Below are 15,976 nucleotides of genomic sequence, written 5' to 3' on the forward strand. Positions count from 1 at the left end.
CTTCTTAATGGTGTAAAATATGGCTATGCGATTTCATGGGTTGGTAATGTGTTAGTGATACATTTTCCAATAATCTGATACTTTGCTAATACTCCAGGCATTTCCTGTATTGTAGCTTGACCAAGACAGACCCCTGAAAAGTTCAAAATTTGAGAAATTTGAGAAATTTCCCTGTGGAAAAACACTAAGACTTCAATGCTGTCATTTTTAAGAGAGGATTATATAATATGAAGCTAACCCAGCCAGCATGGCTACATTTTTTCAATCACGAAAAAACAAAAAACAAACAGAAAATAGAACAAAAATCCTTAGTCTTTTAATAAATATAAATAAAGACTACAACATAATTTCAATGTAATATAAACTATATATTAAAGCACCTCTTACTCTATCTAAATGTGTGTGTGTACACATGTATCATGTCTGTACACTGTATACCTGCATATACACACACACACATATATATATATAAAAGCATTAAATAGTACAAAAACAACCTTTTAAAAAAAACATATTTTATGTCCATTGCCCACAAAACCAGGCGGGAACAACCCACCTTCCGTATGAGAGCAAATGTAAATGCATCGCAGGCGTTAAGGTATAGTGCTGCCATTAGAAGCACAGTGCTTAGCACTACAATGGTGTGCCGAGAGCAGTGGAGCAGAGATCAGTGGAGCGTCTCCTGGATATCAGAGGGAAACATCCTTTGCAAATTCATCTCCCACTGTGCGCAGGCTTCACAGCTGGTTAACGGCACCGCGTGTACCACTGCCCTGTTTACACGCCGCCTCAGAAGCCCCCTCCTCTCTGTCTCCCTTTCTTTCTCTCTCTCTCTCTCTCTCTCTCTCTCCTCTCAGCGCCTGTGCTCGCTCGCCACAGCTTCTCCAGCCAGCTCACACCCAAACCCGCCACCTCTGATCCCTGCCTTTAGAGCTATTACACAGCTTTGATTTTATCTTTTTAAACCATCGCACTACACTGATCCTTTCATTCCTAATACAGACGCTGCTTCCCCAACCTCCAATTCTCTGATACCTGTGAGGGGAAACAGACTCCATCCTGCCTGACCTTAGCCTTTCATACCAATCACCCTAACACTGCCTTAAGACTCCAGAATTTTATCTGCCATGCACAGTCCAAGAGGAGACAGCTTAAACACAGTATCATGCATCACAGGTTCAGGGTTGCCTTCTTTCACAGTACTGCAGTAGACTGTCTCCAGCACTTTACTGTACTTCAAATTTAGTGACAAAGTGACTGAAATTATATAGTCTGAACTGTTAGGCTTTGTTCAAATTTGTTTTGCATTGTCTTTTCAACTCTCTTCAAAGTCCAGCTCAAATTGTTTCTCTTCTTCCTCTGTTTTCACTTCACTAGTAGAAACAGCAGTAATAGTAGGAGGGAAGGGAGAAGCTCAAACTAATTCATGTTGCTTTTTGCTAAATAATTAAAAAAAATTGAGGAAGTTTTTTTTTTGTATACTAGCAACCTGCACATCTGTGCTACAAAAGAAACATGAGCTTGTTTTCAGCACCTACAATCTATGAACAACTTAGGCAAAAACAGAGTGAGTGCACACATTACAACTTACCCCATAGGCAGTGTTAATTGTAACAGACGGAGGGGCTAGCAGTTACAATCGCTAAAAGGCCTGGTAAATTAATGCAAAACACAATTCATTCAGTACAGTTCTATATTGCTTGAACAAAAGAAGCTTTCCAACATAACAATATATTTCTCAAAACAAATGTGATAAGTGAAAAGACGCAGTGTCAAATGTGGCAAAAAAAGCACAAAATAGAAAAACAAATTATCATCACAATAACATTGAACTCAATTTTCTTTACACTACATCTATTATGATTTGGATAAATCTGTGCATGCAAAGTTTCAAAAAAGGAGGAAATAGTGTTCTCCTATTGTTTACTTTAGCTGTAACACTGCATTAAAACTAACTCCACCATGTGGAGGATGTTTACATGGTGTAGCCTGGTCAGCTCTGACTGTAAATTGTTTACATATTTCTAAATGGCACTATATCACAGACTAAGGTTAATTAACATAATATTGGTGTGGATTCTGTCACTTACACAAACAAGTCGGCAATCAAAAAACATGTATGATGAAAAAAGTTACCTTCATGGAAAAAAAAAGTCTTTGAGGTGAAACTCAAGAAATATCTATCCAATTGCTGTCAAATTTTGCAGATGACAGTGCTATGACCATGTGATTAATGTTCTGCTTGAACTTGTTTAACTACATAATGTCTGTTACATTTCACTCCACATTATTTTTGCCTTGCCCTCCCCTAGTAGTAATTTGTAACTGCTTAATAAGAATAACAATACTAATAATAACAATAATAACAATCATCTCTATAGTGAATGTATGCACAAAAGTGAAGCAAAATAGCCTACCTTGGACTTGTATTTCAGCTGTAATTCAAGCTCACATTTGTGGGTTTTCCAAGGTTTAGCTACTTGCCTCCTGACTGACTGACAAAACCAAAACTAAAACAAACAAACAAAAAAAAAACTAGAAAGGTTTTATTACACTTAAGACACCTATTACAGAATAATTCACTGTTTAAAAGCATTGGTTTAGAAAAAGGATTTAGAACAAAATAGTTCTTAAAACGCGAAAAAGTAATTCTATATGCTATCAGTACTGGGGTCTTTCTCTTTCATTAAACAAACATTATGAGTAAAGACAGAGTAAAGACAGTGACAGGGACAAAAGACATTGACTTTACATACATCTTACATTAAACTGCACCAGAAAAGCGAAGGTTTTCCGCAGATTTGAAGTTATCTTGCTAAAAAAGCAGACCGTCCATATTAAAGGATTTGAAAAGTGCTTCCCACGTTTTGCCAAAGCCTCGTTGCAAGTTCATATTCCTGGCCAATCAGCTTTGGCCATACTCAGTTCCTGCGAGTCTAGCCAATCAGAGATGGACTTTTTTGTGACGCCCGCCTTTCAACTTGTTCGCGGGAGTGATTCAGGAAGCTACTCCAGAGCCGTCCAGCAGCAGCGACGCCTTCATCTATAAAGGGCTTTTTGGAGCTAAACATAGCAGAGAACAGAGACATAAGGCTGATTTGATCTTCGAAGGTACATTGACGCTTAGACCGCTTAAATTTGCTGTCGTCTGTTGCCTGGTTTAGCGCAGTTTGTGTTGTTAGCCGAGCTGCTAGTCGTTGCAGTGTTGTGCTTTGCGGAACGACAGGCTGCACATCCACAAACTGTTTATAAGAACATTTCTGTCGTTTATATGGTTATAACACATATGTAAATACCTGATGACCACCAAAAAAGCATTTACTACGCGATGACAAAACTGTCCACTGCATCTTTCAGCTCAGCGTGCCTCTTTACCCCATAACACAGCTTCTCAACCCAGCCTGACAGTAAATGTCAATGCTAGGTAGCTAATGTGGAGTTTAAAGGGTCTTTGTGCTGTTCACATTACTGTGAATAAGTGTTTTGTACGCTTTACCTATGTATCAGATCCATGCATGCTTTGTTATTAACGTAGCACAACCCTACGTGAATATATAAAAATGACAATATTATTACTGAGGTATGTGGCTGTGTCAGTTTATTTACTGATATGTATGGAATCGTAAATACGTTTATTGTACCTCAATCCTCTTCCCTTCTCTCCTGAAGGTGGCCACATAGTAAGATGAAGCTTTGTAGAGCAGAATACAGAACAATAGCAAAATTCACTGAGCAGCTGCGGCCCACTCGACAGTGTATGAAGATGCTGAAGGACAGGTTCCCCAAGTAAGTGCATGGTTTCTCACACTGTGCCATCACATTTACATAGCGCCTTGAAAATTTACAATTCTGTGACAGCCTATACCATTTTCATGCACAATTTGACGTAACTAGACAAACACCGCCTTCCTGACGCTCCTAGGTTACACATATGAGTTTCCTGGCATTTGAAAATGCTGTCCCTTTTTTCTTTCATCTAAATATCTCATGATTCTGACACAATGTTTAAAGTGAGAGAGGAAATGATCTCTTCTTCCTACCAAAAGTGCAAAAAGTGTAAGCCCTTTTACCTTTTTTTGCTCTTATTAGTTTCGATGTCATAAAGCTGCCAGGCTTGTCACAATCATGAGATTTCACATTCACGATAATTGCGATTAGCAGTTTAATTGTATTTTTGTATGTAACAGAGACTGCTTGCTTTCTTGTTTGCTCCCAAATGATGACCGACACAGTTAAAGCTTAAATAAACAAATTACTCACCACTGCCTTCTAAAAGCTCATAAATACAAACATACTTTAAAATTTTTGTTGTTTTTGTAAGGCCCATCACATATCTCAATAAAACATGTTTTCTGATTTATTTTACTTACATGTTACTCAGCCAGACTGACAAAGTTCCCAAATCATTGTCCATGAAACACTTTGTGAGGTCAGTTCTGGTGATTTGGAGATAAATCTGTATCTTTATATTCAATCTAGGATATACAGTCAGGTCAAAGTAACATTAGAGAAGACCAGGCACACTGATCAGTTATGTGGTTAAGATAAAGGATGACAACGTTTGTGTGTCTCATATGCCATACTGTATATTTATGTATTTTTTTTGTCATCATTTCATGTTTTCTGTTGATCTTGCAAGCTTTGCGCTGTTAAGAGAGGTTATTGTAGTTCTCTGAATTTGCCCAGAGACAGTGCCTCGTTTCTGTAGCTGACTTGGAATGTTATTTGCTGCAGAAGGTTTTAGATAAAGACATACTTCTTATCCAGTGCCAATATTAATTTAAAGCTAGGAATAATGTGAATGTTCTTGTGGCCTTGGGCAGAAACTGGCTTTTCTGTAAAAGTCTGGGAGGCTTGTGGGAGCCTTTGTGCTACTATCCTGTTTGAGACATGTTTGTGTAACTCTGAGAAGAAAGCTGAAAAACCACCAAGGTCAGAAAGAAATATTATACCATTGGAGTGGACAATCGGGATGCTAGATAATTGCTTAATGTACATAGCGATGATTAAATTTGATTAAGGAAAAACTGTTCAGATCCATCTGTGGCACCTCAAATATCAATAATAACGTCATATGATTGTGCACAAATAGCAAGTCTGCCAGCTGAAGTGTTGGTTCTCTTGCTCATTGTTTGCTGCATCTATATACAGAAATATGATTACTAATTGAGAGTGTGTTCATATATCCCTTGCTCATCTGTCTGGATAATGTCAAATTTGGCAGTTTTTAGTTCAAATGCAGTACATTCCTGCATGTTTTCAGAAGTGTGTTTAAACACTAAAATCATCCCAAATGATGCTTCATTGCACTTTCCAGTAACAAAGAAGATCCACAAGGCCCTTGACTGCTCTGTGTAGCTCAGATGACTCTTTCTCACTGGGATCACTCAAAGCTTGCTCAAATCTATCACGTATTTTGTAGTTTCAGCCTCATCCGTTGATGTGCAGTAAGGTGACCGCAACTATTGTAATTTTGCCAGTTTCTTTTTTACTGGTTATCCAAATACCAATAAATATGCCCTTCGGTGTGCTTATTTATCTGTCCAAAGAGGGGCAAAGGTTTGCACACCATGTCATTATGAACTCATGTCACCATGAACTAAAAAATGTTTGTGAAGTTCATGGTATCACATCTTTGAAAGTTAGAAGTATTTTTGAGGTATTTAGTAGCTAGTAAATGCGATCCTTGTGTGTTTAAAAATGTATATGCATAGCAGATTTAGAGATCTGTTTTATTTGTAACACTTTTTTAACAATTGCCTGCCTTCATGTGACTCAAAAACAATGAGTGCGTTTACATGCACTCAATAATCCGATAACTACAGAAAATCAGCTCTTGAGTAATCAGATAATGGGAAACTCCGGTTCTACACAAGTCAGGCAATAATCAGATTTCTGCTTTGCAACCAGCCAATAGACTCACAGAAGAAGACGTGACGTAAACGCAACGTAAAACTCAAACTATGTACAGCGGCTACACATCACGCCGCTTTACCTCACAATATGAACACACATCATCTGGAAGATGAAGAATATTTAAATCCTTTATAAATATTTCGTGTTTGGTTTCAGCACCGCTCCAAAAGTGTTTTGCTGCCGTCATCCACTGACTGTCTCGCGCATATGCAGACTGAGAAATCCGATAGAAATCGGAGTAACATGCACTGAGAAATCTGATTACTGAGCTAAAATCCAGCTCTTTTTATCGGATGTCTCAATCGGTTTCCTAGATCGGAGTATGGTGTTTACATGACCATTTGAATAATCGGATTATTGAGTGCATGTATACGCACTTTGGGTATGGGATGTGCATGGATTCACAAGTACTCTGTTAACGATTTGAGGTGCCAGTGTTCGATTATGAAAATCACTTCTCGTTACATTTCATAATGGGATAATGGAGAAAATACGGACCAATAATCCAGTGAAACAGCAATTTTCTGTTGTAGCAGAACTGTTAAATGTGAGTTTGATTTTACGAGTAAGTAAGAGTATTATGTTACTATTTTCACCTAGACTAGACCAGCTACTGTAGCCAATGTTAGCTAGGTTCAGAAACAGTGAAAATGTATTTATCTGTCAAACTTATTGATGGCACATCATCCACTGAGGATAAAGACCTGCTGTAAGTAGACGATGATGAGTCTCCATTAGCATCCAGTTCTGTACCTTTTAGCACATTAGCTCAGCTGAAGAGGCAGCCTCTGTTACTCATCCAACAGGAAAACCTGTGCTTTTCATTTGGCTATTTTTGAATAATAAAACATTTTTTCAAAGGCATTCCTCTGCGTGCTGCTAATTGTTTGTGCAACAGCAGTGCTTTCTTCTAAAAAATATGCCCTTAGCCCTGCGTTAATGTTATCCAAAGTCCATTTATCTGTTTGTTTTTTTGTTTGTTTTTTTTTTGACTGGTTATCCATTCATTAACTCTTATGGATGTGGGTGTTGGCCATGTGAAATCTACTGGACTTTCTGACAATAGGTAAATGGCTTGTAAGACTGCATATTTTGATCTAGTCAGTTAACCTTGACTCTGGTTAACCTCTTTGGTGTGCTTGTATATCAATGTATTTCTCTGATTATAAAACAAAATTTATTTTCCCAGACATTACTAACCTAATTGAATGCTTGATATCTGGTCTTCTGACTTTATACTTTTTCCTGGACATATCCACCAGGACAAAACAAGACACATGGAAAACAAAATCCATTGTTAATGGGACAGTTTGGAAGCCAGCCAAGGATACCTCTCATAGAAACTTCTAGGGGTTGTCTATGTGTACATTTTACTTTGATCTGTTGAAATCTGTTTTATTTTAATTTTGAAATGGTAGGTATAGGAAAAGTAAAAGCCCGTTAAGACAGCAGTAGTGCTCTTGTGCCAGTAAGAGTCTACAGACGATACATTTGCTTACCATTATAAGTCACTCTGTAGAAGAGCGTCTACTAAATATGGGAATAAAAGTAAGCTTTTGCTGGTTGTGTTTGTGAATATATGATACGTCATTATTCTGTCAGCAGTTTAACATTTTTGGAGTAACTATAAATTTAAGTCAGTAAAAATTTCAAGATTAAGTTTTAGGGCTTGTATGCTTCAGCCGCCTCAGAAACAAGTAGGTAATTATAATTAATTGTAGGAAAGCCAAGACCAGACAAGTGCAAGTTTAATGCAAGATGTTATATTATAATAATGTAATATTATTCTAATGAATGCAATGAAGTCTAGTCAGTTATTTCTGCATTGAGGAATTGGGAAGACAATGATAGCTGATGTGACTTCAACCATGGCAAAATTCACCTGCTGTTAATGGGAGAATAGTGTGAGTTATTGCTGTGAATGACTTTGACAAGACTATATAAGACTAATGGAGAGGACGAGAACATTTGATCCCAGATCAAGAATATCAGTTTTTATTTCCCTTGGGTCAGCCCTTAGTGTTTCATGGATTCATAATTGGATGCAGAGTATCATCTGTAAAATATTTTACGTAGAGTTTCTAGTTTAAATCATTTATTTATTTGTTCTGGGGAATCTGCCTTGTTTTCAGTTTTATCACAGATGCCTCTTTTCTGTTATTTCTCAGTAAGACAAATGCTGGCTGTTTTAAACTCTGTTACAAGCTACCTCATTATAGTAACTAGTTTTGTTTTTGCATATTAATTAATACATTTGAAGGCACCATACTTCCAGTGATAAATGGTCGGTAAAGGTCTATGAGCGAACTATGAAGGACTTTTAGTAAATTATTAAACTATATCTTTTATTTTCAATAATCTGTTTCAGAGAATACATAGATAACACATTAAATAGGTGTGCTCATGGTCTCCCAATATAGAATATTTTGTAGATTTACCATGTTAAGATAGAATACCAGTATCATTTTATACCTATACCTTCTGTTATGTTTTACCATAATGACATTTTGTCCCATTGCTAAGCTCGTATTTTTGGATATACCAAAAATTGTCGTATTGGTCAATTCTTAATGTGTTTTTACATATCACTTCACTACATTGTGTTTATATTGTGGATGAATTGTATAAGCTAGGGTTAATGGCTTTGTTTGTGTGTCGCTTTGACAATGAGGGACTGCTCTTTATTGAATGTAACACGTGTAATCCCCCAAGGCCACTGAGGCAGCCCCTGTTCCTTTAGAGGTCACTTAGAGACTCGCATGAATTGGGAGCTTCCTAGTTTCATAGTGCTGTAATCACTGCTAGAATAAGGCACAGGGTCCCTAAGGGGTTCACAGCCTACCTTGAACATGCCTTTGTTATTGGCGTCAGCGTTTTATAGAATATGATATGTGCTAGGCTGATCCCCCAGCCACTTTTTTTTATATTCCATTGTCCTCATGGACTACCCTGATGTATGACCTAATTTTCATGGATTAAACTTTTTTTTTATTTCAAATAATAAATCTGTGTGAGGTGGTTGTTCTAAACTATAGTGTGACTAATATTTGTGCAGTGTTTTTTCCTTTTGCATGGTTGCTTAAAAAAAAACACACACACACAGTTCTTCACTTGGTTGATTGTACATGGCAACAAATGCTTGTTTTAGCAGCTTTGATTCGTCTTGGTATTATTGTTCATATTTCCTTGGTGTAAAGAATCTCAGCGAGGCCCTGGTTTTAAAAACCTGAACAGCGTCTAAGAACCTGACAGCCGGGCATGGCGGTAGTGTTTTCACAGCCTGCGAAATTATTCTGCTTGTCCAATCAGCTGAGCCGGACTCTGGAGGGTTAGTGATTGGACTGGCAGGAAATCAGGCTCTTAAGACATAACATATCGACTAGGCCATCCATCATCTCTTAGCATGCGTTGAGGCACAGCAGTCCCCCCTCCCAGTGCCTAGCAGCCCCCTCTTCTGTGCCTGAAAGCCCAGGGCCTTAGTCAGTGCTGGAGTGGAGACAGGCAGCCTGTCTGTGTATTTGGGGGTCTAGGGAACAAGGAGTTCTGTCCTTCATCGGTCCTCATGCAGGCTGTCCCTGCTGGGAATGCCATGCTCGCAGAATCATATCAGAGAATCCTTCCAATCTCCCAGCCTTGTCATACTCCACAACCCCCTATCCATGCTGAACGGATCTGTAATATGTGCCCACGTGGACTTAATGAAAGAATATCTTCTGCTTTCAGGACCAGTTTTTCATATTTTTGATGTCACATGCTGTGAATGTGCTGCACTGAAACTGATGCATCCTTTCAGCAATGGAAATGCATTTGAGTATACTTTTTAAACTTTTTAAACCTTAAAAAAGGTTTTATAAAGCCTCTGAAATTGCCTTGGAACTAGGTCTGAATGATAAATTGTTTTCAAATCAAAATCGCGATTTCAGAGAGTACAATTTTCAAATTGCAAGAGCTGCAGTTTTAGTTATATTCTACATTAATCAGTGTTGTCTTAATAATTAATTGGGAAAATAACCTAATAATGCAGAGCTTGTAAACTGGCAGTCTGGCACACTACATTCAGCTTTCTAGCCTGGAAAAAAGAATAATTTGCTGGCCTGTAACTGTTAAAATTGCTGTGATAAAAAAACACCCACAATTAGATATTCCTTAAGTCTTTTAGTCCTATCTAAACCTGTGAGCTTGAGAGTTTGTCATTTGTCCCCTGTGAAGTTTTAATAAAAAAAGAAAATGTAATCAGACACCATGTCCACCTTTTCAGCTTCATAAGCGATTATTGAACTGCACTGTTCCAAAAGCTATGCACCGATACATATGCCATATACATATGTTCATACAGAGAATGAGCTTGTTAAAACTCTCTTAAATATATGTGTATATATGGAAAAAGGCAGACAAATTAATCAATGATAAACCTACTTGAAACCAGCATAATGGCTCTGGTCATTTGAAGCTGATTTCCGCTGGGTGCCTGAGCTGTGTCTAGTGGGGTATGAGTTTGGCTGCGAGGGGGATGCAAAGTCCCTCATCTGTATCGCTCACGTAACACAGATGTTGGGAGTCATCTGTCAGCCTGGCCTCTCCTGCCGGGCTCGAGCTGTTCTGAAGGGAAAAGAATTGGACACGGTGCTGTCACTTTTCCCCCTGCTCACAATGGAGGGACATGCAAATCCAGCACACCTCCTGCCTGGACGGCCTGTCCTGCCTAGTGTCTGTGCCCCCACGACAATGAGACTGGAGCGGGGGGCGTGATGGGCCAGTGGCGGGATGTGACATCAGTCCTGGGCCTTTTCTCTTTCCCCGCTTCATATTAGAATTGGAAATTAAAGCAGGATCTCGGAGACCTTGCCTGGCTGACTGGGATCATGTGGGACCACTGTCATTCCCCCCGGTCTTTGTCCCAGGAGAGAGAGGCCTCCATCGGCCCTCTGCACAACGCTATGAATGAATTTGGGTGTAATGATTACTCCCTCTTTATAATGCCATTCAGCTCATTTTGCATATGTCTGTCGAGTTTGGAGAGCCGGCTGGGTGAAGTGTGGAGAGAATGGATCTGTGCAGATGCTCCGGTCTTGGATGAGCTTTAAAGGGGAAGAGTGTGCGGTCTCCCCTTTTTTTCCACACACACTTGCACACACGTCCCAGCAGAGTCCCTGAACGTTTTCAAAACGGGCCCTAATGTGCCGTTTTCATCAGCACTGAGGCGGGCTGCAATATGGTGCCAGTGGCTCGCTTGGGGAATATGAATGTTGATTAAGCATGCACTCAGCCTTTTGAAATTCTGAAGAAGTGTCAGAATAATGGATGTTGAGCAAATGTCAAGCATTTGTTAATTTCTCTGTTATTTGGGGTTTATCTAGCGTGATCTTTGGAGTAAACTGGAGGCCAGTGTTGTTGTGGCATGTGCCATTGATATGCTGATTTTCTTGGCTGCAGACACTTTGTTTTCGATGGTAATGTTCAAGCTGGGGTTTGAAGCAGAGGGGCTCCTCATTGATTATTTATTGCAGTTATGGTGTTTATCTCTCCATTACATGCCTGTTAATCCAATAAGACTGAATTATACGTTAACTAGTCTCAGTATCCACATGCTAACTGAAAATTCATGACATTTTTTTTGGTTCTCCTGTTTTTTTCCTTCATTGTCTATATGTGTGATTGGAACTGTTAAGTTGAGACCAAGTTTCAAAATCAGAACTTTTTACTTTGTGTCTTACCCTTAATTTGTTAGAAGTTCTTTAGTGCCAGGGCCACTGTTTTGACTACAATGCTTTTGCTTAGACAGTGCAGTAAAGATGCGGTGATGACATTAGCCAGTAGCCAGTCTGGCTCCCAGAGCTGCTGCCCTGGGCCCCGTCGTCCCTCCCATGGAAGACCACACGTCTCTGGCTCACAGTGGAGCAACAAAAAGTGGAGCTGGCAGCTTAGGCTTGTGGCTTTGCCCTGGCCAGTGGAGTGCTGTGCTGTCAGGGATACGGAAGGCCTAATCACAGAACAGGGATTGTTTATATGGTCAGGCGTTGAACAGGCATGAGGAAGAAAGCCAAGGGCCAAAAAGGGGGTTGGACGCAAGAAAGACCTTTCGTTTAGTTTACGAGAGTATGTCTGGAGCTCACTTGATTTGGTAGAACTGAAATGAAATGTTTCCTTGTTAGATACAGTGCCCTGTTATTCTTTGCTAAGATAAGTATATTAGGCTGTAAAGCATCTGCTGAAAGCGGTCTTAAAACATCTGTCTCGCCAGCCAAAAATGTTTCAAAGTAAACTGTAGCCTGAAGGTTGACTTCAGTGTACTGATTTTAGAATTATCGGCAGAGGGATTTTCAGAATCACCTGTGCTGTAGTACACGATGACCAAAGCAGTATGCTCTCCTACACAATGTTCTGCAAATGTGCTCTGCTGAGTGCAGTGCAGTTGCTGTATGTGATTTTTACCTGAGGATCAATTTGCATACTGGGATCAATGGTAGAAGAGGAATGGAACAAATTGTGTAGAAAGGTACAAGTGCTGGAGCCGTGCTTAAGGGAGTAGACATTTGGTAGGCCTGATGTGCTTTCTTGTCATACTAAAGAACACCCATTGCCTGATGGGTAATGGAGGCATCGTTTTCCACTTTGCATTAGATTTTGTAGCCAAAGCAATGATAATGATTTTGATCTAGCAAAATATTCACGTGATAATAACTGTAATGTGTTTTGGCAGCAAAGCAACTGTAGACCCTTACTTTTCATAGCTGATCATAATTAAAGCAGAGCCAGTGTTGCGGATGTTGTCATTTTTGCGATTGTTATTGAACTACTGACAGCATGCAGGCCTCTAGGGCACCATTTAAAAGATTATAAAGCTACTATGCTCCTCTCCAGGGCAGCAAAGAGCCAGTGTTAGCTTCTGCACCAAGAGGCGTTAGCTGTTGTCTAAAGTTTATGCTCCCTGTGCTGTTAGGATCAGTGTTTCCTGAGGATACAAGATGAATGTGTAATGTGGGGAAACAGTAATTGCTTTTGTCTTTGAGAAGCTGTGCACTAAATTTTTCATTTTTTTTCTTGGTGTTAGCATGGGTATGTAGAACCTCAAACATTTTTCATGGCTGATTGTAATATTTGTTCTAAAAAAGTAATTTTGTCTAGTTATCAGACACCTAAACAGGGTCGACTTGTTTCTGTTTGTTTCTTAATTAGTGATTTTCACAAAAATTATCTTAAGCCAAAATTCTTTAATTTAAACTTTCAATGTTTTTATTTATTTATTTATTTATCATACACAAGAATTACATTTGAATGCTTGTTTGTTCAACAGCACCTAGTAAGAGAAAAAAGTAATACATGAATAATAGACATTTTTACAGTACGGTTTTGGGTCACAAATTTTGAATATTTTCATTTTCAAATATTCTTTTGAATATTATCTTGAATATTTGAACATATAATATGCAACAACAATGTATTAACAATGTAAAATATTTTGAAATTTGTTAAAATAGGACAAGATATGCTTGGATGGCTGTTAGTATACCTTGGGGGGCACCTAAGAAGAGTAGCCTGTGTGTGGGGAAACATTATTATCATTATTATTCTATACTCTTGCATAAAGTGCATGTATTTATTTTACTGTGTAAAACTAATTAAAATTCTACAAGGTAATGAAAAAACTGATAAATAATTGTTTTCATAGTTGCATTAAAATGCTAAACCAGTGCAACCCTGATAGCTCTGTTACTGTAACTCAGTAAGTGGTGTGGGAAGCTGTAGGAAATAGCATTTTTTTTAAACCTGTATTTTCTAAATGAAAGATTTTTAAGCTGCTCAAAGCTACTTTTTATTTGAATAATTTTCTTACAGCTCATGAATGATTGGCCCTTTAATTCTAGGTAATAAACTGAGAATGTGCTAGCTAGAGAGCTAGCAATGCAAAGCAGTAAGAAACTTTTTCAAACTACACCTGCGGTTAAAACATTTTGCTCAAATTGCAAAAGTCTTGCAAACTGTGTCAGACTGCAGTCACAATGAGTGTGGTGTGCAGAGTTGGCAGCTGCGTGCTACTGGTGACAAGCTAGCATTTAGCTTGATAATCAGAGATTTGTTTCTGCATGGAAGTGAATGGTTTAATAAAAGTATATAAAATAGAGTAAAGAGAATGCATAGCGTAAACACTCCTTGATTTTGGTAAACTTTTATTTGTTTCTTTATTTATTGATACATTTGAAGGGTATTGAATGTAACTACACAGCCCATGATACATGTTTATGTTTTTCGTTTTGGTGTGTCACATCTATCACAGTTGTGCGTTTCCTCTTTATGTGAATGCTATTTGGGCTGAAACAGATGTTCGCCTGCTCTTATCAGCATGTATAATTAGGGGCATTTACATATGCGGAGCATGAAGTAAAAACAAATCCAGCAAAGTATTTTCCTCTGGTGCAAAATATTGATTTAAGTAAGAGAGCAAGAGAGAGAGAGCTAAAAAGACTTGAGAAGCAGTCCACCCACTCTCTTCGTCTCTGCTTTTCAAAGCAGATCATATGCGGCCTGCATTTACTTCATTCACTATTCAAGATGGCTTTTGACTAAAAACGTTATCAAGAGCAAGCAAGCTTTCTTAAAGTCTCATAAACGTCAGCATCAAGCTAACTCATTCTGACCTTGCCAAACCTAGCCAATACCATAAGAGGGTTTTCTTTCTGGAGCATGTCTTAAGATCATTAGGAACGATATTTGCTATGCTTCAGTTAAGTTCTGCACCATGCTACAGAGGTGTGGCAAATGCTAATTATCATCAAAACACATGATACAGATATCATTAGCCAGGTGGCCTTCATTAGGTTAATTGCTGGCATTTTTTATTATTAATCATTTGTAGAAAGAATGAGATTCGAAATGAAAAAGTATTGAATAATTAAGAGAAGAGTGCCTCTTTAAATCTTGTACTGCTTTGCTCTCTTGTTACACACAGTGGGGAAACTAAACTAAACTGCTTTGGTTCAAAAATGCAGAAAAGATAATATTCTCAATTAGTGCTTTAATCTTTATTTAATCACCATGCAGTTTGTGTATGTAAAATGCTCTTCTGTTTATGAATATGAGCAAAGTGCTGTAGTTTAACTTGTTCAGTTGATGGTAGAGTTAAGTAGACATCATGGAACAGTTTGAGTGGGATATTTTAATCAAATTGGCTTCAATACTATTTTCAGCTCCATGCATATTAATGGAATGTCGTAGGTTGTAGAGAAGGGTAATTACGTTCTGAATGATTTCCAAGGCACTATTCTGATTGCAGACCTTCTGTTTTTCCCTGTTTGAAATTATAGGCTAGAGGCAATAGGCTTAATACTGTTCTATGACCTTCTAATAGCTCTCTTCATTCTTATTCCAGTGAAGAATTTTCCTGATTTTACCTACATGTTGTAAGCATACTGTTCCAATTGCGGTCATTTGTATATTTTTTTTTTCCCACGAACCGCAGGTCTAATTGAAAAGAATGGACAGTTTCATTATAGATGTGGTAATTTGGTAAATCAAAACCCCTTGCTGACTTCTGCTGTTCACTGATCTTATTCTTTCTGCGACTTTATGTCCATTTACCAGTGGCTCAGCAGAGAAAATACAAATTGGTCCAGTTTAGAAGAACAGCAATTTAGCTGCTTGACAATTTGCATCAGTCTACTTTGACCAGTTTCACACCTTGCCGTTGTAAATACTGCAGCACAGAGGGTAGGAATTATGATATGTTGGGTTTACATGCATTCAGCAGCTGCCCTGTGGTCTGATACCCACAACCCATGGATGCTAAATTAGTGAAGCCACCAAATAAGTACAGCTAATTTTTACAAATATAAAGAATCTGATATTAACATTTGATGCTTTTTCCCACCAGTAAAATTGATTAATTTTATTCAGTCATTAAATAGGTTATCAGGCTTAAGAAGTACAAATCAAAGAAGAGTTTATACTAGGGATGCACAGTAATATAATTGTCGGTCTCGATAATTGCTTTTAAAATTATCTGCATCGGAAAGATGTCTACGTTTGACCAGTATTTCAAACCAATATTTGATGACTGATTTAT

The 15,976-nt window shown here is 38.3% G+C and overlaps 1 protein-coding gene across 3 annotated transcripts in view; it reads left to right on the forward strand.

Moving 5' to 3' along the window:
* Positions 1–3,001: 3,001 nt before the first annotated feature.
* cdin1 (CDAN1 interacting nuclease 1) overlaps positions 3,002–15,976 on the forward strand; it is a 73,882-nt gene continuing 60,907 nt past the window's right edge. Inside the window, exons 1-2 of one of the 3 annotated variants that reach the window (XM_036593956.1) lie at positions 3,002–3,111; positions 3,670–3,786. In XM_036593956.1, coding sequence (XP_036449849.1) covers positions 3,686–3,786 — 101 coding nt within the window. In that variant the 5' untranslated portion in view covers positions 3,002–3,111; positions 3,670–3,685. Of the gene's footprint in view, positions 3,112–3,669; positions 3,787–12,336; positions 12,413–15,976 lie in introns of those variants that run through there. The other 2 variants (XM_036593959.1, XM_036593957.1) reach the window with 2 other exon arrangements.

Source organism: Colossoma macropomum, unplaced genomic scaffold, assembly GCF_904425465.1.
Source record: "Colossoma macropomum unplaced genomic scaffold, Colossoma_macropomum, whole genome shotgun sequence".
NCBI lineage: Eukaryota > Metazoa > Chordata > Actinopteri > Characiformes > Serrasalmidae > Colossoma > Colossoma macropomum.